General features: G+C 37.9%; 2 protein-coding genes across 2 annotated transcripts in view; both read left to right on the top strand.

The window, feature by feature from the left end:
- LOC125226853 (trissin receptor-like) overlaps positions 1-23,128 on the top strand; it is a 270,614-nt gene that overhangs the window by 134,538 nt on the left and 112,948 nt on the right. The window lies entirely within an intron of this gene.
- Positions 12,713-14,029, top strand: LOC125227013. Its single transcript, XM_048131202.1, has one exon. It carries the CDS (start codon positions 12,713-12,715, stop codon positions 14,027-14,029), a length of 1,317 nt encoding a protein of 438 aa, XP_047987159.1.

Here is a 23,128-nt window from a genome sequence, read left to right on the forward strand (position 1 = left end):
TCTTAGAGAAATTAATTGTATTTGATCTAAAGAACCATCCCTTAAAGTTAACGGAATAAAAACAGGTTGTATAATGCATTTAGAACCAAGTTTAAAGTTATTAAGTAAGACGATTTGCAGCTTGTTGGGGAAAAAGTCTTAGAAAATATGTTTGACTGGCCTACTTTGATTCTTTGACAGCTTAATCACGTAGCTGTTCTTATTGAAAGACAAAGTTGAACGAAAAACGTTGAGCGAAAAACGTCCATTCTCTGAAAATTGCCATTTAAAGAATGACTTGTCCTTGTGGCTGAGACATCTAATTACCTATAAGTATAGAAAGATTTTTGTGGGTAGAATCCCTTCATTGCGTGCGTTCAGTTCAAACACCTCAATGAACGAGATATCCCAATAAACAGGCTTGCAATCAAGCTCCAAGGTGTGCTCCAACAAAGAAGTAGGTAATTGCTAAACGTCATAAACTGCGCGTCGGCACAATACTGCCTGTTTCGGCCATAGTTCAGGCGATTCCGCACTTCGCTACTCCTAAACTATATTAGTTCCATGAATTCAATTTATTCAAACAAGATTATGATTAGATTAGATTACTTTATTTCATTATATTATTTATGGAACAATTTTGCCTAAACTAAAATTATAATGATTCACAATATTCACATCACGATCGGGCCATGATTAAGCTACATAAAATTCCATAATATACTAATTAACAAAAAAAGGGTCTGTATAATCGGATATTTTTCCTGTTGGAATTATAACTTTTCCTCTGTGGCTTGTCAGAAACTTTGAAAAAAAAAACAAATTTCAAGTAGGTGAATTTCGAACAAAGTTATTTAACTTTGACTTTAGCAGTAATCATTTCATGAGTTTGGTACAAACTTATATTATATCATAGATCTTCTTCTAAATATATAAAAGAAGAAGCTGACTGACTGACTGACTGACTGACTGACTGACATATCAACGCACAGCCGAAACCGCTGGTCCTAGAGATTTCAAATTTGGCACGTAGGTTCCTTATGTAGTGTAGAGGAGCACTAAGAAAGGATTTTTCAAAATTCACCTCCTAAGGGGGTCAAATGGGGGTTCAAAGTTTGTATGGGGAAACAAGATTAGTTTGACTATTTTATTCGAAACTTTACAGAAAGATTCCTTAAGACATATGACTGAATACGTGTTTCAGGTTTTTTGAAAATTTAACCCCTAAAAGGGTGAAAAGGGGATGATAAAGTCAAAAAATCAATATGGGTATCGTTTTTATGGTTTATCGGGTCGCTGATCACGATAAATACGTTTTTAAAATCTAACGAGGCGGAAGTGAAATATCTTCTCCCCTGTTGTGGTGCAATGGGGTTTAAATATCAAAAATATATATAAAAGATGATATTGACTGACTGACTGACATATCAACGCACAGCCGAAACCGCTGGTCCTAGAGATGTCAAATTTGGCACGTAGGTTCCCTATATAGTGTAGAGGAGCACTAAGAAAGGATTTTTCAAAATTCGCCTCCTAAGGGACTCAAATGGGGGTTCAAAGTTTGTATGGGGAAACAAGATTTGTTTGACTATTTTATACGAAACTTCACAGGAGGATTCCTAAAGACATATGACTAAATACATGTTTCAGGTTTTTTGAAAATTTGACCCCTAAAGGGGTGCAAAGGGGGTAAAGTCAAAAACACAATATGGGTATCGTTTTTATGGTTTATCGGGTCGCTGATTACGATAAATACAACGATTTTAAAATCTAATGAGGTGGAAAAGAAATTTTCTCCCCTGTTGTAGTGCAATAGGGTTAAAATATCCAAAATAGCCATAAGAGGAGCATTAAGAAAGGATTTTTCAAAGTTCACCTCCTAGCATGATAATTTGACAGGGGCAAGGACAGGGACAGGGACAGGGACGGGGACGGGGACGGGGACGGGGACGGGGACGGGGACGGGGACGGGGACGGGGACGGGGACGGGGACGGGGACGGGGACGGGGACGGGGACGGGACGGGGACGGGACGGGGACGGGGACGGGGATAAATACAACGATTTTAAAATCTAATGAGGTGGAAAAGAAATTTTCTCCCCTGTTGTAGTGCAATAGGGTTAAAATATCCAAAATAGCCATAAGAGGAGCATTAAGAAAGGATTTTTCAAAGTTCACCTCCTAGCATGATAATTTGACAGGGGCAAGGACAGGGACAGGGGACGGGGACGGGGACGGGATAGGGTTAGGGTTAGGGTTAGGGTTAGGGATATGGATAGGGATAGGGATAGGGATAGGGATAAGGATAGGTATAGATAGGGATAGGGATAGAAATAGGGATAGGAATAGGGGACGGGGACGGGGATAGGGATAGGGATAGGGATAGGGATAGGGATAGGGATAGGGATAGGGATAGGGATAGGGATAGGATAGGGATAGGGATAGGGATAGGGATAGGGATAGGGATAGGGATAGGGATAGGGATAGGGATAGGGATAGGGATAGGGATAGGGATAGGGATAGGGATAGGGATAGGGATAGGGATAGGGATAGGGATAGGGATAGGGATAGGGATAGGGATAGGGATAGGGATAGGATAGGGATAGGATAGGGATAGGGATAGGGATAGGGATAGGATAGGGATAGGGATAGGGATAGGGATAGGGATAGGGATAGGGATAGGGATAGGGATAGGGATAGGGATAGGGATAGGGATAGGGATAGGGATAGGGATAGGGATAGGGATAGGGATAGGGATAGGGATAGGGATAGGGATAGGGATAGGGATAGGGATAGGGATAGGATAGGGATAGGATAGGATAGGGATAGGGATAGGGATAGGGATAGGGATAGGGATAGGGATAGGGATAGGGATAGGGATAGGGATAGGGATAGGGATAGGGATAGGGATAGGGATAGGGATAGGGATAGGGATAGGGATAGGGATAGGGATAGGGATAGGGATAGGGATAGGGATAGGGATAGGGATAGGGATAGGGATAGGGATAGGGATAGGGATAGGGATAGGGATAGGGATAGGGATAGGGATAGGGATAGGGATAGGGATAGGGATAGGGATAGGGATAGGGATAGGGATAGGGATAGGGATAGGGATAGGGATAGGGATAGGGATAGGGATAGGGATAGGGATAGGGATAGGGGACGGGGACGGGGACGGGGACGGGGACAGGAATAGGGATAGGGATAGGTATAGATAGGGATAGAAATAGGGATAGGAATAGGGGACGGGGACGGGGATAGGGATAGGGGAGGGACGGGACGGGGACGAGGACAAGGACAGAGATAGGGACGGGGATAAGAATAGGGATTGGGGTCGGAATAATCGGCCGGCAATCGATACCTAGGCAGTGTAAAATGCAGGTGGCTCAGTGGGAAGGGATTAGTAAGTAGGCATCGGCGAGTATCGTGCATACGTGATAACTATTATATTCAATGTGCTGTAAGAAGATCGTTGTTTGCTTGCCTTTTATATGTTTATGTTTGCAATAAGTATAAGCAAAATGGAAAAAATTGTAAGCGATAATGCAAGGAAGTACTTTTTACCCTACCGACCATAGCGTAGAGATACTGGCTATGTGGGTTGTATGAAGTTTCCCCAGTATAAATATTTATATAGGTAAAATACATACATATTCGTACCTACTACCTACGCTGTGGTCGCTGTGTAACAATTCTACAATCATTGCAAGAATTTCTTTTAAAACAATAGTAATATGTGTAAGGTACAGTCAGCCAAAAAGCAGTGTAAGGTTCTTGGCTGACCGTACAGCAAATAGATCAGTTACAATGGCCCCCCAGTCGAGAATTACCCCGCTTTACTTTAATCGAAATAATCGCGGACAGATGTACCTACAAAGAAACCTACGGATCCAAATGGAAACCTTATTTTTTGTAAACGTTTCAATAAGAATACTTTTATTACGCGGGCGAAGCCGCGGGTAAAAGCTAGTTAAATATAAGAAGATCATACCATCACGTATTTTAATGTACGGGATAGTATGATCTTGAACGCGCATACACTACACCACACATAGATGGCGCCACAAAAAAAATCTTGTAGCTTTCGATTATACTTGTAGATGGCGTTAAGTGTCACTTACACTGACTCGAAAGTGACACTTAACGCCAATCTACAAAATAATCGATGGCAATAAGGCATTTTCCGCATTTTTTTGTGGCGCCATCTATGTATGTGTGGTGTAGTGTATGCGCGTTCTTAGGCGGTCGCATTTTAATGTCATGGGATGGTATGATCTTTTTATGTTTAATCTATGATTATATTTAATTATTTATTTAATATGTAATGATGATATGACGGGTGATAGAGATGTATGGAAAAGGAAGACATGCTGCGCCGACAGCGACACCAAGTGACTGGGATAAGGGCAGGAGAATGATGAGAATGATGATTTATTTACTGACATAAATACAGGAAATACTGATGAGAATCGTTATTGGTTTTCTTGTGACGTGACGTGGTACCTATATACCATACCACCACCATACCATACCACCACCACCACCACCATCACGTCGTTTGGACCATATACGTCTGCAATAAACGGATTTATTATTTATTTATTTATATTCAAATATGTGCACTTAAATAACGCATGAATTAAATTGATAAATTCATATCATATGTATCGAAAAAAACGTACATTTTAAATTATAAAGTACAGCGAGACAAATCTCGACTGGGGGGCAATTGTAACTAATCCACTTTTTCCATTATTACACTATGATGTTGAGTTCTACAATTGAACACGCCTACCATATATAACCGGTGGACACTCTATTTAATAATGCAAACATTGGAAAAAATGCACCAATTACATTTGCCTCCCAGTCGATATTTGCCCCGCTGTACCTTACTGTTTATACTTAACTTTCATCCCCTTTTTAACGCCCTTAGGATTTTAAGTATTTTTATAATTTCGTTTTGCTTTTTTTTATTCATCCCACCGATCCTGCCCTAAGGGGCTATGCCTAGTAGTAGAACTGCACAAGCTCAGCTTAATTGTTACTGCTTTGGCATGGGTACAAGCAAACAGCCCCTGAAGTTATTTAGATGCCTAATGGTTTCTTAGAGCAGAATCTTCTAAATTTACATGAATATGTACACGGAAATTTGCCAAAGCTGAGTACGAGAATTGTCGTATCAACCAGCGTGATTTTAATTGATTAGCAATTTCTCGTCATATTTACAACCATTTACAAAAAATTAACAAGTCGAAATGATATAAACCTTCCTCAAGAATTATTCTACTTATTCATGAGCACGGATTTCTAATATGTACCTAAGTACTGAGTGGTAATTACAAATCGCGTATATAAAATTAGATACTGTTTATTTAGATGAATAATATGAGAGGAGGTCCTTTCCAATATATGGGATATTAAAATTAACCTATTTTACAACTTATAAAACATTATTTGAGATGAGCTAGAAATGAGAAAAGCAGATACGTGTTTGCTAATAAAAAGGACGGATGCAAAACGTCCAATGAGTATTTCTATAGAAAGTATCACGTATCACGTCATCTCCTACAGACACATCGGCCCGTCTAGATCTAGCGTGGCGTGAGTTATCCCTGAAGTGTACGCAACTGCTCAACTATGTATGGAAGGCTTACAGTGATATTTATTGCTCGGAACTTTGCACATAACTTCACACAATAATGATCATTAGCTCCCTATGCCCCATGGAAACATAAATGGAAGGTAGTTGTGAGACTTCATCAAATTGATTTATCGAGGTATGTTACAAATATTTTTATTAAGTTAAAGTTAAAGAAGACAGGGGAACAAAGGCTCTGTGTTGATTTTAGGGCCCTTAACAACAAAACTGTGAAGGACCGTTTCCCCTTGCCCGTCATCGATGATCAGATATCGAATCTTAGTGGCAATAAATATTTCACGACCCTTGACCTAGCATCAGGTTACTACCAAGTCCCTATGGCTGATTGTAGTAAACATCTTACCGGATTCGTCACTCCAGACGGCCATTACCAGTTCAAAAGAATGCCTTTTGGGTTGGCAAATGCACCCGCTGTTTTCCAAAGAATGATTAATAAGATCTTGGGGAACAAGCGGTTTGAATATGCATTGGCTTACCTTGACGATGTTCTTATACCATCTAAGAGCACTGAAGAGATGTTGGAGCGGTTGGAAGAGGTTTTGAAGCTTTTGCGGCAGTTTGGCTTGACGTTAAAGCTTTCAAAATGTCGTTTCTTCGACACTCAAGTCAGCTATCTCGGATATGACATTACCGCGGAAGGGATACAGCCCGGCGAAGCCAAGGTGTTGGCGGTAAAAGAGTTCCCTAAGCCCTGCAATGTACACGAAATTCGTCAATTCCTTGGTTTAACCGGTTATTTTCGGAAATTTATAAAGGGATATGGCGAAATTGCTCGCCCTTTAACTATGTTGTTGCGAAAAGAGGCCACGTGGCAGTGGTCAGATTTAGAGCAAAAAGCATTTTGTACACTGAAGGAAATGCTTGTGAGTAGACCGATTTTAGCACTTTATGACCCAAAACTCGAAACCGAGTTACATACCGACGCCAGTGCTCTGGGAATTGGAGGTATTCTAATGCAGTGGCAGAATGATACTCGCACCCTGAAGCCTGTCGCTTATTTTAGTCGACAGACTACCCAGGAGGAGAAGCATCTGCACTCCTATGAACTAGAGACATTGGCTGTCGTCTGTTCGTTAAAAAAATTTAGAGTGTACCTGCTGGGTATCCACTTTAAGATTTATACTGATTGTGCTGCTTTACGGACCACCTTAACCAAGAGGGATCTAATCCCTCGGATAGCTAGGTGGTGGTTGCAAATAAGCGAGTACAATTTCGACATTGAATATCGCCCAGGTGTTCAGATGTCCCATGTGGACGCTTTAAGCCGCAACACGAACCTACCATCGGAACCAGAGGACAATCCTTGCGTCAATATATACAAAATAACGCAAGAAAATTGGTTATTATCCTTACAAATAGCTGACCCAGATATATCCCGAATACTAAAAATTCTGAAACCTGAAGACGATCAAGAATGTAAAGACGTCCGTAAAAATTACGTGGTTAAAAATCATGCTGTATATCGAAAGTTAGATGATCAGCTACTGTTAGTTGTCCCACGTAGCGCACGATGGCAGATATGTCGTGCTAATCACGACGATATAGGTCATCTGGGCTATGCTAAGACGCTCGAAAAGATTAAATCCCAGTATTGGTTTCCAAAGTTACGGAAATTCGTTAAGAAATATGTCTCGGCGTGCATCGAGTGCGCGTACAATAAAGACTCGGCATCAAAACAAAAATCGGGTCATTTGCATCCGATTGAAAAGGTTCCGGTGCCATTTCATACATTGCACATGGACCATGTTGGTCCATTTGTAAAGAGCAAGGACGGTAATTCCTACATATTAACGATAGTTGACGCATTTACTAAATACGTTTTTGTACGGGCAGTTAGAGACGTCAAAACTAAAACCACCGTCAGAACACTAGACAAATTGTTCTATGACTTTAATCCACCGGCAAGAATAATAACCGACAGAGGTTGTTCTTTTACATCAGCTGCGTTCAAAACGTATTGCGATGGACTTGGAATAAAGCACATTTTAAACGCGGTTGCTTGTCCCAGAGCTAATGGCCAAGCAGAAAGATTTAACCAAACAATTCTGAATTCTTTAGCTGCACAGAACTGTTTTGGCCATGAGCGTGACTGGGACAAGTGCCTAGGAAAAATTCAATGGGGCATTAATAACACGATTAATGCGTCCACACAAAAATCTCCAGCTGAAGCAATGTTTGGCCACAGAATATATAATAGTACAAGTACAGAAGGCCTACTGCTTTGATGTTCACGACATGCCGCCTTTTTAAATGCCTACAAAATTCTTACAAAGAAACTAGCCGCACGTGCGCGGCGCCCGGCGATAGGGTTGCCTATGGATTAAAACGAATTAATACTAAGATAAAATGTTATACTATTATATTCAAGTTTTGGGTACTTTTTAGGCATATATATTGTATTTACATAATTTTGTTTAAGTTCCAACATCACAAGCCTTATTAAACCTTTCCGGGGGACTTAATCAATAATAGATCTGTGTAAAAATATCCTATGGTATTTATTTTATTCATGATATCTATTTAACTAAGCATTACTAGTCATTCCACACGCGGACATCGTATATGAACCTTTAAAAAAAACTCGCGACGTAAAGTAACATTAGAAAGTGCGAACGTGCGTTCCGTGAGAACGCGCGCCACCCCTGATTAGGCCGCGAACTCGCGGCCGCCTGCATGTACTTGTAGCGCGGCGATATAATCGCGGAGTGAGCCGCCCCTGGTTTGGCTTAAAAATGCGGGACATTTTGACAAACAAACTTGATATACAAAACGAAGTAGACCGTTCAGATTTAGTTGAAGTCAGAAGTTCTATTAGTAGTAATATTGAGAGAGGACAAACTAAAATGAAATTGAGATATGATAAAAACCGGTTGCCTGCAACTAGCTATGCCGTAGGAGACTTAGTAAAGATCTCGCGAAATAATTTCGACAATAATAGTAAAAGCACAAAATTATTGTCTAAATTTGTAGGCCCTTACAAAATTACAGAAACACTTGGCAATGATCGATATAGGATAACAGACGTTCCGGGGTTTACAAAAAAGGGAAACTCTATAAGACTGTCATAGCAGCTGACAGGATTAGACCTTGGATACATATCAAAACTCTTGAATTACATGACAGTGATGAAAGCCAAGATAACAGTAGTAGCGGTAGTAACTAATCATTAACATTGTAAACTCCTTACGAATACAAATATGTCGTTGATATGTGTAATTAAGTAGTAATTTAATATGTAAGTAACTTTGAGAGTTCTTATGAACATAGGTATTATTGTTTGTTTCTTTTTTTTCTTTTTCTGTTTTGTGACAATAATAATCTAAAGCAGAGTGTCATGATTTTTGGTAAATATGATGTGCGCCAGGAGGCAGCACGGTGCCGGATGGCCGAGTGTCATGATTTAAAAAACATTAATACTTTTATGCTTGGCAACACTGACATCGTGCTCCCTTCTGTATGATCGATAAATAAAAATATAAAATAAGTGGGTACTTCGAAAAAAATGACTAGACTAAGACGGGCGGAACGGAATGTGGGGTTGATTGAGCGAGTGGTAAGATGGCGGATGGAGTTTATGAAATATAAGGTGTATTTGTGATTTGTGATTAATAAGTGGAACTTGTACCGAGTAAACTAATATCAAAGCAAGTGGTGAGTTTCATATCACATAGTACAAGCTTTGCTTAGTTTGGGGCTAGGTTGATCTGTGTAAGGTGTCCCCCAATATTTATTATTTATTTATTTATATACTTTCCTTCGTAAGGACGTGACATGATTGATGACACAGTGACATCATTGACGCCATTTCTACGTCTATGCGACCAACCGCGCGTGCGATGCGTATACTCATCAACCAATCGCATTGTAGCGTTCCACCAAAGAGCATCAAACGAAAATGTTTCGTCGAAATTATATGAATTGCCTGATTGCCCTACCTTTGAAATCTTTGAGGCATAACCAATGTACATTTAGGATGTTAATAAACGTAAACAATCAGTTTTTACATTTTGCTACGACGGTCCTGAAAAATCACTTTGATTCACTTTCAAAATGCTGGGGCAAAAAGAAAATATTAAAGATAAATTACTAATGATTAATAATAATCCCGGGATAAAAATTACTGAAATAGCTCGATTAAAGCACCTTCATCAATTTCAACGTTTAGGTAAATTGTGGTAATATGTAGTTATGTACCTACTTGAGGAATATTCTGGCCCAAAAATAAATGCTTTACTGAGATTCGTTTACATTTTGTTAAATACAGAGTAAGATAACATCAGTTTAACACCGTAATTTCCTTCTCCTTTCGAGGGTAGACAGCTCTTGACAAAGGCCTAAATCTCGATAAGCCAAGGCATACCTATATTACAAGTTATAAGGATTCTAACCACTTCGTAAAGTATCGGTACATTTTGTGATTTAAATCTAAAAATATATTTTTGTTATTAAAAATTTGTTATGATTAAAGTATCTCTTGAATTTTATTAAAACAAAACGAAATGTCGTACTCAAAAAAATGGCAATGGATTTCGAAACACGGTTATATTTAGTCAGCTCTTGATTTATTTCCGTTATTTCATTTAAGTAGGTGTCTGTGCTAACTGGCTTAAAACAATAGTTACCAACCAACAAGATATTCGGGACACAGCCAGGATACAACGCCGGAAATGTGAGAAAATATGACGATAAAGGAAGAAAGGTGAAAGGTTTGCCATCTCTAAATGAAAAAATGTTTTAAGGTAAATTGTATAATTTGGTTACCTTGTATTTGACGTATGAAAGTGCCAAAATAGTATATTTTTGCTCAATAAATGTGAGATTTCATTTCCAAGAACACATGTTCCATTGTTGACATTGTTCACTCTTATTTATAAATAGGCTACAGCATGCAAAATACATACGAGGAAAATACAGCAAAAAAATCCAAATTGAAGGAAGCCCCAACTCGCGCTGACACGTGTCAAGATGTGATAGTAAAAATTGTACGATTCCTTACATCTCCGGTTGTTTGCGCCTCAATTCAAAACTTCTTGTTAAAAACCTATTATGGCCTCTCCGTCGGGTGTTGTCAACAAGGAGTTGATATAAAGAAAAAGGTGACAGTAACGTCAGTGTCACGAAAGAAAAACTCGAAATTCATGTGTTGCGAAGATTGTGTTAATAATATATAATTTAAAAAAAGGATCCTAAAATTAATATCTAAATTCAACCAACTAAACCAAAGTCAGTGAGAACACTCGCCAAGGAGCAAACCAGTGACCTAAATATTCGGTAAGTTATTCCGCAGCCCCATATTTCTGGCCCACCGAATCGAATTTTCTAAATTTATTTCTCAATAAGTAATCCTTGTTGCTCACTGATTTAAATTATTTCCTTTAACTTCCTTTATTTAAATTGTTTTATAGAAATGTTCCCGTTTATACATCGTGTTAGTTAAGGCACAGTCATACTAAGTTATTGTTATTTTCTGTGGCTTAATTTACGCGGAGCGCGTGGGACTATTCATCGCGTTACTTATATTCGTAAATTTCAAATAAATTTTCAAAATTTGTTTTTGACATTTGTCATTATTTTCACGGGAAGTTTTATAGCGATCTTCGTCACATAATATCGGTGTATTTAAGTTATTAATACATTAAACTAAACTGAATACTACGGGTAAATTATTCCTAAAAGCCTCAGTTTTTCTTTCACTGTAATTAATTATATTTTCGCGAAAGTTACACTTGTGTTAAGATATTACACAAGCGGACCGTTCCTACTTATTTAATTTCCTTCGACTTGTATTAAGGTACTATACAAGTTGAATATTATTCGTTATTATTGGTGCATCTTAGGCATTTATTCATATTTTCTCGTGCTGTCATAGTAACAATTAGGTAACCATGGCAACTAGACTTAAGCTCGCGGAAGCAAAACGTGCTCAATGTTTCATGCGTTTGCAAACCATTTTCGACATGATTCCAAAGCTAAGCAGTGACAAGAAGGCTTTCTCTCAGTTCATCGCGCAAGCTCGATTGGTCGATCAACTAAGGAAAGAATTTATTGACTTGATGGATGAAGTCAATCTTCTGAACTTGGAGTTGAACCCAGAGTACATCGTCAACTACAGCGCTAAATGATATCTACTGCGTAATAAAATATCAAATTGGAAAAATTGATGCACCTTCTCAGAGCACCCCGACATCCAGGGATTCGAGCCATTCCTGTAAGGAGAACTCCATTAAAATCCCAAGGATTGATCTTCCGTCTTTCGATGGAGATATTCAAAATTTTCCTTTCTTCTATGAAACATTTAAACGTGTTATTCATGAGAATAAAAACCTTACGGATTCTGAGCGTGTTCACTATTTATTTAGTCATTTGACAGATAAAGCTAAGTCGATCTGTGCTGGAGTAATACCTGCCGCAGAAAACTATAACACAGTATGGGAAGCATTAATCGCGAAATATGATGACAAACGCGCATTGGCTACGTCATATTTAAACCAGCTGTTTTCGATGAAGCCTGTCAACGTCAACGGTCCTTCGGCATCTACTTTAGAAAAAACAATTGATTCGTTTGCTGCTACTATTTCAGCAATAAAACAACTCAAGCTCGAAAACTTAAGTGATTTTATTTTCATTCACCTGGGTCTTAAGTTATTAGACTCGGACACCACCAAGAATTTCGAGATGTCTATTCGGAATTCTTCTAAGATGCCTACATATGATGAATTCATTTGTTTCGTTAGAGAGCAAGTAAAGATTTTATATCGGACATCGCAACGAGCGCCAACTTAGCTTGAAAGCGTATCCGCTGCCAGCACTAGCGGCGTGCGAGCTCCACTTCCTCGGACGCCCCAGGCGTATATTAGCACGCAAGGGCATAAGGACGAAAACCCATGTGCTTTGTGCAAGAGTAATGATCACTCGCAACTCTATAATTGTAACTCTTTCGTGAAACTCACGCCTAACGAAAAATTTAATTTCGTTAAGGAAAATCACGCGTGCACTAATTGTCTAAACACGCACCGCATCAAAATGTTCCTCAAACAAAACCTGTCGTAAATGTAAGGGAAAACATCACACCATGTTGCACTTCGATAACTCAAAGCCCGCATTGAATAGAAACGAGTCCAAGTCCTCATCTAAAGATGATAGTGAAGCTAGCACAAGTTCATCAGTTAAGGACAACAGTGCCTCTGTATGCACTCATTCGGCATCGGGACAGAATAAATCACCCTTGACGGAGATTCTCGCCACTGCTAAGGTACTCGCTAGTGGACATAACGGCAAGGACAAGGTTTTGAGGTGTCTGCTGGATCCAGGATCTCAGAAACATTACGTTACCTTGAAGTGTTGCAAGAGTTTGGGTCTTCATGTACTCAGCAGCCCTGTAACTTCAATAAATGGATTAGGTGGAACAGCAATAACGCAACCCATTCGAGGAACTGTCAACTTAACCTTTAGGTCAAGATATGATCCTAATCGTCAATATACTATCGAAGCGCTTGTTTTAGACGAGATCACGCCTGATTTACCTACCTGTCATATTGATCAATCTACAACTGATCTGTTTGATAATTTACATCTTGCAGATGACTCCTGGGCGATTCCAGGTGAAATTGACGTACTTCTTGGTGTCAAGTTATTCACCAAATTTTTAATGTCAGAGAAGATTGAAAACAAACCTGGTTTTCCTGACGCCTTGGAAACTACACTGGGGTACATCATATTAGGCGATGCTCCCGCAGTAAACACTTCCTACTCAGCAGCAGGATATTTTACTTCAGTTGATGTGGGAAATCTAATGCAAAAATTCTGGGAAATTGAAGATTTAGATGGAGGAGTGATTTATAATGCTGACGAGAAAAAGGCTGAAGATATATTCAACAATACAGTCAAGCGTTTAGAAGACGGACGTTACGAAGTAGCACTCCCATTTAAATTGGAACCAAGCAATTTAGGCGATTCTTACAAGACTGCTGAACGCCGGTTTTTAGCACTTGAAAGAAAATTCCGCGCAGTACCAGAATTAAAACCCGCTTACGATGAAGTTATTCGTGAACACATTGATAAAAAATATTTATCTGAAGTTCCAAATGATAAGTCTAATGCTGCTTATCATATACCCCACCACGCAATTGTCAAAAATGACAGAACTACTACAAAGGTTCGAGTGGTGCTGGACGCTAGTGCACAGACCACTAGCGGTTTATCATTAAATGACATTCTTCACGCAGGACCAAGTCTTCAAGCTGACTTGTTTTGCATTCTACTAAACCTAAGATTGTTTGCTATAGCTATTACGTCTGATGTACGTCAAATGTATCTGTGTATTGACGTACGGGGGAGGATCGTCCTTATCAGCGTATACTTTATAGGTTTAATCCTGAAGAAACTATAAGAATATTTCAATATAATAGGGTAGCTTTCGGCCTACGCAGCAGTCCCTTTCTAGCGCTGCGAACTGTCAAACAGTTAGTAGATGATGAAGGCGACAAATATCCACTCGCAAAAGAAATTGCATCTCGTGATGTTTATATGGATGATGTAGCCAGTTCAGTTATTGATGAACACCAAGCTGTACAAGCGACTAAAGAGCTGCTGGATTTATTCTTAAAGGGTGGATTCCAAATAGCAAAGTGGTCGTCAAATTCTGAAGCTGTTCTGAAAGAAATACCAACAGAGCTACATTTGTCGAAAAGTGTCACCTTCGACGATGATACAACGTTGAAGATTTTGGGTCTACGTTGGTATCCTGGTGAAGACGTATTCAAATTCCAGGTTAGTCCCGATGACCGACCGTGTAGTAAAAGGAACATTTTATCATCGGTAGCTCGACTATTTGATGTGCTAGGCCTGGTGGCTCCTGTCATCGTGTACGCTAAGCTTCTAATAAAGGAGTTATGGCTTTTGAAAATCGATTGGGATGAATTGCCTCCTGATCATATTGTACGCCAATGGCAACTGTTCCAGAGCGAACTACCGCTGTTATCTCACATTAGCATTCCCAGACATATAGGTGTTATTGAAAGCTGTTCATTAACTATCGTCGGGGTTTCAGATGCTAGTGAAAAGGCTTTTGGTGGAGTGGTTTATGCCTATGTCACCTTGCCTAATAACGACAGAGGAGTTATTAATTTAATTTGCGCTAAATCTAAAATTTCACCTGTAAAGGTTATAAGCCTAGCAAGACTGGAATTATGCGCAGCGCTGCTGCTGTCACAACTAATAAAAAGGGTGGTTGACACATACTCGACCAGATTCAATATTGACTCTGTGTTAGCCTTTTCCGATTCAACAGTAACACTCTGTTGGATTCATTCGTCGCCTCATCGATGGCAAACCTTTGTGGCAAACCGTGTTACCAAGATCCAAGAGAATTTGTCAAGTAATCATTTCTACCATATTAAGGGAACGGAGAATCCTAGCGACTGTCTGTCCAGAGGTTTAACTCCATCTCAACTAGTAAATCATCCTCTATGGCTTTCAGGCCCTCCGTGGATGAAGTTTCCAAAAAAAGAATGGCCTGTTCAGGCGTTTATTCCAGATGAAGTCAATGTTCCTGAAGAAAAAACGGTTTCCTTAGTGACATGTGACAGTTCGAACGAGAACATAATTTATGAATTGTCTAAACGATTCTCTTCATGGATTAAATATGTACGCACAGTTGCCTATATCTTGAAATTCATTAAAAAAATATCTATAGGTCCTATTAATGCTGATGACTTAATAGCAGCCGAATTGGAAATAGTGCGAGCTCTACAAAGAGTTTATTTTAGTAGACATATATTAGATTCGACCTTGAAGAAGGGGTTTATAAAGGCCTTTACAAGCCTGAAGCCGTTTATTGAAGATGGAATCCTACGTGTTGGAGGGCGTCTCAGTAACTCTAATGAAGATTACGATTATAAACATCCTTTGTTATTGCCACGTCGTGATCACATCATTAACTTACTGGTCGATTATTATCATCGACGCCATTTACATGCAGGACCTGAAGCTCTTATATCTATTCTGCGACATCGGTTCTGGATTATAGCAGCTAGATGTATTATTCGTCATCGGATTCACTTATGCAATTATTGCTTCCGAATCAAGCCAAGGGCTAACTGCCCAATGATGGCAGATTTACCAGCATGCAGGGTAAATCAAGTTGAAAAGGCCTTTATACATACTGGCTGTGATAACGCGGGTCCTTTGTATTGTACACCTGTTCGACGTAGAGGTGTGAAGAGTCAAAAGGTCTATTTATGCCTTTTCACGTGTCTCACGACGCGGGCCATTCATTTAGAACTTGCAACTGACTTAAGTACAGCAAGTTTTATGTCGGCATTTAAGCGGTTTTTATCCAGACGTGGTCCTGTAAAATATATGTACAGTGATAACGGAACCAATTTCCAGGGAGCCAACACATATTTGCAAGAGCTTCATGATTTTCTGGGAAATGAGTACCGTGAAGCTTGGGAAAATGAACTAGCTGCCAATCAAATAATTTGGCGGTTTATCCCTCCCAGCGCTCCACATTTTGGAGGCTGTTGGGAAAGTAATATCAAATGTGTCAAATCCCACTTGTTTCGCACTATATGTAAACAAATATTATCATTTGAAGAATTAATGACAGTTATTAGTCAAATTGAGGCTTTGTTAAATTCTAGGCCACTATCCGTGTTAAGTTCTGATCCCGCGGAACCTTCTGCTTTGACACCGGCTCATTTTCTTCATGTTACTCCTTTAAATTATCTCCCAGCTGCGTCAATTGCGGAGGTAACCTCTGATCATCTCTTACAAAGATATCAATTATTAGATCGCTTAACGCAATCATTTTGGAAGAGGTGGCGCGATGAGTATTTGCACACGCTGCAAACCAGACAAAAATGGAATACTCCTTCTAAGCCTGTTAAGGAAGGAACAGTTGTAATCATTCTTCAAGAAAATGTCAGGCCTCTACAATGGCCGTTAGGTCTTATTACTCAAATACTCAGCTCATTCCAGGCAGGGATGGTATTGCCAGAGTTGCTTTGGTTAAAACAAATTCTGGCATACTAAAAAGGCCTTTAGTCAAATTATGTCCTTTGCCTTCTCAGTAATTATATATTATATTAGTTTAATAATCTTAGGTTATGTATTTAGGCCTAAATTGTTTATGTTATTTTAATTTCTTTGAGCAATGAGGATGCTATTACGTAATTATTTATTTTAATAACTTTTGAAAGCTACTTTTTTCAAGACCGGGGGAATGTTTGCGCCTCAATTCAAAACTTCTTGTTAAAAACCTATTATGGCCTCCTCGTCGGGTGTTGTCAACAAGGAGTTGATATAAAGAAAAAGGTGACAGTAACGTCAGTGTCACGAAAGAAAAACTCGAAATTCATGTGTTGCGAAGATTGTGTTAATAATATATAATTTAAAATAAGGATCCTAAAATTAATATCTAAATTCAACCAACTAAACCAAAGTCAGTGAGAACACTCGCCAAGGAGCAAACCAGTGACCTAAATATTCGGTAAGTTATTCCGCAGCCCCACCGGTAAAAAATCAAGAGTAACGCCGTGGCTTGCGTGGGCGACGGTAGCGCGATGGTCGCGCGACGGCGATGTGACGCATACGAAATCAAACCTTATCGATATGGAAGTATGAGACGCGACGGCGACGGTCGCACGACCGTCGCCCACGCAAGACACGGCGCAAATCTCCAAAAACCTTTAAATGAATATTCAACTATTTTTGTACCTAGGTAGGTATTTAGTTCCCACATTTTTTGAAAGGTTCAGTGGTTCAGTGAATAAAAGTTCTTAAATAAATACTCATTGCTATGTATGTAGTATTAGTAGTAGTAGTAGTAGTAGTAGTAGTAGTAGTAGTAGTAGTAATCACTTTATTGTGTACAACAGTTTATATACAATTTGTAGGAATAGAGATACAAAGGCGAGCTTATCCCTATAGTGGTAACGTGTAGAAACCATAAAATCGCCTTTTATGTTCTAGAGCATAAAAGTAAAATTTTCTTCTAATACTAAGGTAATTGGTCTCAACAGCCAAACAGTTAAAACATTGCACAATTTTACTGAGCAATAAAATTGCGTAGATGACAAAACTTGTGATATTATTTTATTTCTGCTATTTAAGTACAATTTATTAGAATTAGACTTATATTGACCGGGATATAGACCGTGATTACCTTTTACCGGTCTATATCCCGGCCAATATAAGTCTAATGAAAATAACCGTGAATCATTCAAAAGTCTTAATTTATTAGAATTCCGTATTTTCTGTCATTAAATTTAGTAAATCACGTAAAATAGAAGTCGATCATCGTTAAAAGATGCTCCGAAATGTTTGACTTGGCAGAAAACCAAGCGTTTGAAACTCTGATCACATATTGAAAATAAAAATAAAAATTAAAAGGTTAGTTGGCGGGAATTGGTTATGTCTTTCGCTTTACGACAATTTCGTGGTGTAAATTGCCGTGAAGAATATAATTATTTTCCTTTTCTTCGCTTCGCTCAGACCAAAAAATGACCTCAGGTAGGAATGGGTCACATTATGCCGTTGTTGTACAATCTACTATTTACAAACAAGACTGCAAAATTCATGTTTTTATTCAACGTGCATCGCTTTTCAAAGATTATAAAAATTCAGTGAAATAATGCAATACGATGGTGTTATAGCGTGCAACCTAGGGAATGACAATCGTTGACGCTAGACGACGATCGAAACGATTACGATATTATCGTAAGCGTTTGTGAATTTGGCTATTCCGTACCCTGTGGACTTTGTATGTATGAACGGTGTATTTAATATGGCTTTTTTAATGACTTCCTTGGGGAAATAATCCCCTTTGCCTCTTTGAAAACACACTCCTCATTTAATTAAGTTCAATAAAGTTTAGCATATTACCCAACATTTTGCATTTTCATCTCGTGTATCAACCCAAAGTATTTATTGTGATATTGATCAAGTTCATTTAAGATCAGATAGAAATATAATTTAAAAAGGTACCTACCTATTATAGAAGGATCTTCGTTAACAGGCTTTAGAATATCTAATTTTCAGACCTCAAAAGGAAAAAAAATTGAATTGTTATATTAATATTTCTTTGTTGTCCGACCTCCCGTCTGTCTGTCTATTCAGAACCTTTAGGTGAAAGCAAATATTGATCGTCTTGTTAATAAAATAATAAGGCCCTTTTTCCCATAATGCCGGGTTCAAGGGAATCAAACTTGTTAGGGTACACCCAGTGTACACCCAGAATTCAGATTTTACTATTTTTTATAATATGGTTTAATACGATCTTGATGGCAGGTTCCTGGGACATATCAAAACACATGTTATAATTCCGAGAGTATCAGTTTTTATGATCAGAAAATCGAAATTCATTTTCTATCATATATTAATAATAATAATTATAAAGGAAATTATAATAATATGGGATAAGGGTTAAATTGTGGCGTAGGCGAGAGGCTGGCAACCTGTCACTGCAATGTCACAGTTTCGTTTTCTTTCAACCCCTTATTTGCCAAGAGTGGCACTGAAGCTTTAGTAGTTTCATGTGTTCTGCCTACCCCTTTATGGGATACAGGCGTGATTGTATGTATGTATGTAAATTATAATAATGTGAATGTTTCTAATACTCATATCATTATAAATATGTATGTAGTCATTTCTTATGTTCAGTAGATACCTAACTAATAGTACATTATGATACGTGATTTTTGACAACCCTTAAATAGTCGCAAGGGATAGTGCCATGCCTTAAAAAGACAGCACGGTTTGAACCAGAACCGCTGACAAACTTCGATTTTGTTAAAGGTGTCCTTTCTGTACGTAACGTACGATTATTCATTTGCGTTTGCTGTGAGATGAACATAAAATCGAATTCCTCCTGAAATTTAAACCACTACTTGGTAAGCTGCCGCCATGTGATTTATGTCGCTATTAATTTATGACGACGTTAACTTTGTAAAACTTTTGAGTAATCGTCGTGTTTTCTCTTCTTGTGCATACATTTTATCACGAGGGTAGAAATAAATTAACATCAAACATCGCTAAAATAAATAATAACAAATTAACATTGATAATATAAACAGGATTTATTTTAAATAAATATGATTCAAATTATTTATAAAGATAAAAGTTAAGAGTATTACAGTTTTATACTACGAGTAATTGCGCAGATCGATACTCAGTGTATACAAAATACCTAAAATATAATTTGCACCGCACGAAGGTAAAGGCTCTCTTGATTCTTCGAAAATGAATGAGAAGGTTACATTTTTCCACATGAGTGCAAAGTGATTTCGCCTTTATATTTTTTTCTTAAAGTGTTACACGAAAACAGATTCTAATTTGTTTCTTGAGTTCGGTTGAAGACAAAGAAAAAAGTCTTGTGAGAGATGTCACCAAGAACCTAAATTGTTACGATCGTTTCAAAACAAAATCAAGAATCGCGTAATCAGAATAAGCTTCATGAGCACGGATTAATATCAACAAATAATTATATTCACGCTGTGGAGAAAAGGTAATGAATATTGACGCAAATGTTATTTAAAAATAAAACATAAACTTTTCACGTTACCTATATCACAATCTGATTTCTTTTCGGTGAAAGTGTAATACCTACCTCAGATTTAAGGCTTAATTTGTATTGTCAATATTGAGCTTGACTCAAATGAAATTAATTCACACCAGAAAATCCTTTGTGAGATCATGGCTTTAATTATAAATAAACTAACAGTCTAGGCACTAAACTTCCAACGAACATCCATCAATTATCGTAATAGAGTAAAACTTGGGGTTTATGTTATAGTCTATGAATATATGGGTCATTCTACGAGACAGCGATTTTTGTCTTATTCCTCTGTCCTTTTTTATTTTTGAAATTTGACCAATAAGGACATACTCTTGTGAAAATAGATTTATTTTTAGACATAACTATGGTTTTGGCCCATATTTTTGTGAACTCATTCATAAAATAAATTCATTTTTAACTTTTTGGTCCAAAGGAATAAGAAATTTAGGCCCAGAGGAATAAGGTAAGTCAGGATAGGTTAACGAAAATGTTAAAAAACCGTATATTTATAAATTATATATTGTACTTTTGTTCACAAAACTATCAAAAAAGTATTCTAGAATATTTTTATATTCATTTTTATTAATAACATTCAGACTGTAAATGCACTAGGTGCTAACACGATCTAATTTTTTTTATTAATATTTTTAAAAAGATCAAGTTTTTTTTATTAAGGTACTTTAAAATATAGGAAATCACTTGATAACTACTCTTCTTTTTGAAAGTCAGTTAAGAAAAACAAGAAAAATTTAGAAAATTCTTATTCCATTGTCCAAAATCCATAGGAATAAGGGACAGAGGAATAAGAAATTATCGAAAAAAAACCAATGATTCATAATGTGTATATACAACGCGGCTGTCGTTAATAATATGAATAGATAGTACGTAAAGCAATTAATTAAGCAAAAAAGTACATTTTTAAAAGTTACACAAATCCCAAAAAAACGAACAGAGTAATAAGAATGATACCTGAACCACGGACAGAGGAATAAGATATTTACCTTCGTAATTCCGGAGCCACGTGCAACAGCCGACACTTCCACCTCGTACCACGTTCCGAGCGCGACTGATTATTCCCCGCGGGGGGAAGTTTGTCTACAATCTTCAATACGTTTACGATACAGGCGAATAAAACCCGCACCAGAGAAATAAGAATTTTGTCGCGGACATCTCTTATTTCCTAAATTTTATATGTGTATATACAACGCGGCTGTCGTTAATAATATGAATAGATAGTACGTAAAGCAATTAATTAAGAGCGTTATAACATTTCGGCGTCGGGCGAAATTAGGTATTTTACCCGCCGCGCGAGCCCAATATGCCGACCCTTTCTAGCACGTCTTATCACTCGCTCGCACTACAATAATGGACAAAACAATCTTGATCCTTTCTATGGAATTTTGATAACAACCACAATCTACTATCTCGATATAAACTTTTGGTTTCTAATAAACATTATTTTGTACGAAAATACGAGAATATAGCGCGAAATAATATCAATTATGTTAAAATTTATTTAAAAAATTAAAGTAATAATTATAAAAGTAGACCCCATCCCAAATATTTGCTTTTGTTATATGATAAGTATTAGAGTAAAGTATATATTAATATGATGATAAAATAAGACAAATACAATTCTAATTACTTCAAGGTGGTGCTCAGGGTCTGATGATGGAGCCAGATGGTGGTCACCAATACTAATGAACAATATGACTATACAACTTCGTGGTTTACATGTCATTCTAGCATTTTCACTTTCACATTTCAAGTGCATATACCACGAGTATAGGTTTTCGGGTGTGCTGATTTAAAAATTAATGACCGATTTGGAATCTGACATTGCTGACTGTCACTTTGACACAAAAGTCGTCATGGGTGTCGTAAAATAGGTTTTAGGGGGTGCTGATTCCAAAATTAATGACCAATGTGGAATCTGACATTGCTGACTGTCACTTTGACGCAAAAGTCGTCATGGGTGTCGTCAAATAGGTTTGCGGGGGTGCTGATTCCAAAATTAATGAACAATGTGGAATCTGACATTGCTGACTGTCACTTTGACACAAAAGTCGTCATGGGTGTCGTAAAATTGGTTTTAGGGGGTGCTGATTCCAAAATTAATGACCAATGTGGAATCTAACATTGCTGACTGCCGGCGGCCTTTATATTCTTGAGGTAGCTAAACAAGTAAGAAGAAACATGGAACAGTTCCAGAATAATACTACGGAACCTAAATACAACCTCAGGCAACGTAACGAACTTCGCCCACCCCGCACACGGTTAGCGAAATCTAAAAAATGTCTACACACAATGGGCCCGAAAATTTACAACCAAATCCCTCAAGACATAAAAAACGCGAACAGCAATAACGCGTTTGTAGTTAAACTTAAAAAACACCTAGTCTCAGCTGCCTACTATTCGTTGAACGAATTCTTCCAAATTTAAGGTATACAAGCCTTGCATGACACTGGTGGACACACAGATTAACAATAGATGAGTAAATGTGTAAGAATTGTAACTCATGTACCAATAATTATTGTAATGTATTGTTTTTATTATGACGTGTAAAATTATAGTTTTATCAATAAATATTGAATTGAATTGAATTGAACTGCCACTTTGACACAAAAGTCATCATGGGTGTCGTAAAATAGGTTTTAGGAGGTGCTGATTCCAAAAATAATGACCAATGTGGAATCTAACATTGCTGACTGTCACTTTGACACAAAAGTCGTCATGGGTGTCGTCAAATAGGTTTCCGGAGGTGCTGATTTGAAAATTAATGACCGATTTGGAATCTTGACATTGCTGACTGTCACTTTGACACAAAAGTCGTCATGGGTGTCGTCAAAAAGGTTTCCGGGGTGCTGATTCCAAAATTAACGACTATTTTGGAATCTCACAGTGCTAATTGTCATTTTGACACAAAAGGAA

The sequence above is a fragment of the Leguminivora glycinivorella genome, chromosome 6, assembly GCF_023078275.1.
Source record: "Leguminivora glycinivorella isolate SPB_JAAS2020 chromosome 6, LegGlyc_1.1, whole genome shotgun sequence".
Taxonomy (NCBI): Eukaryota; Metazoa; Arthropoda; class Insecta; order Lepidoptera; family Tortricidae; genus Leguminivora; species Leguminivora glycinivorella.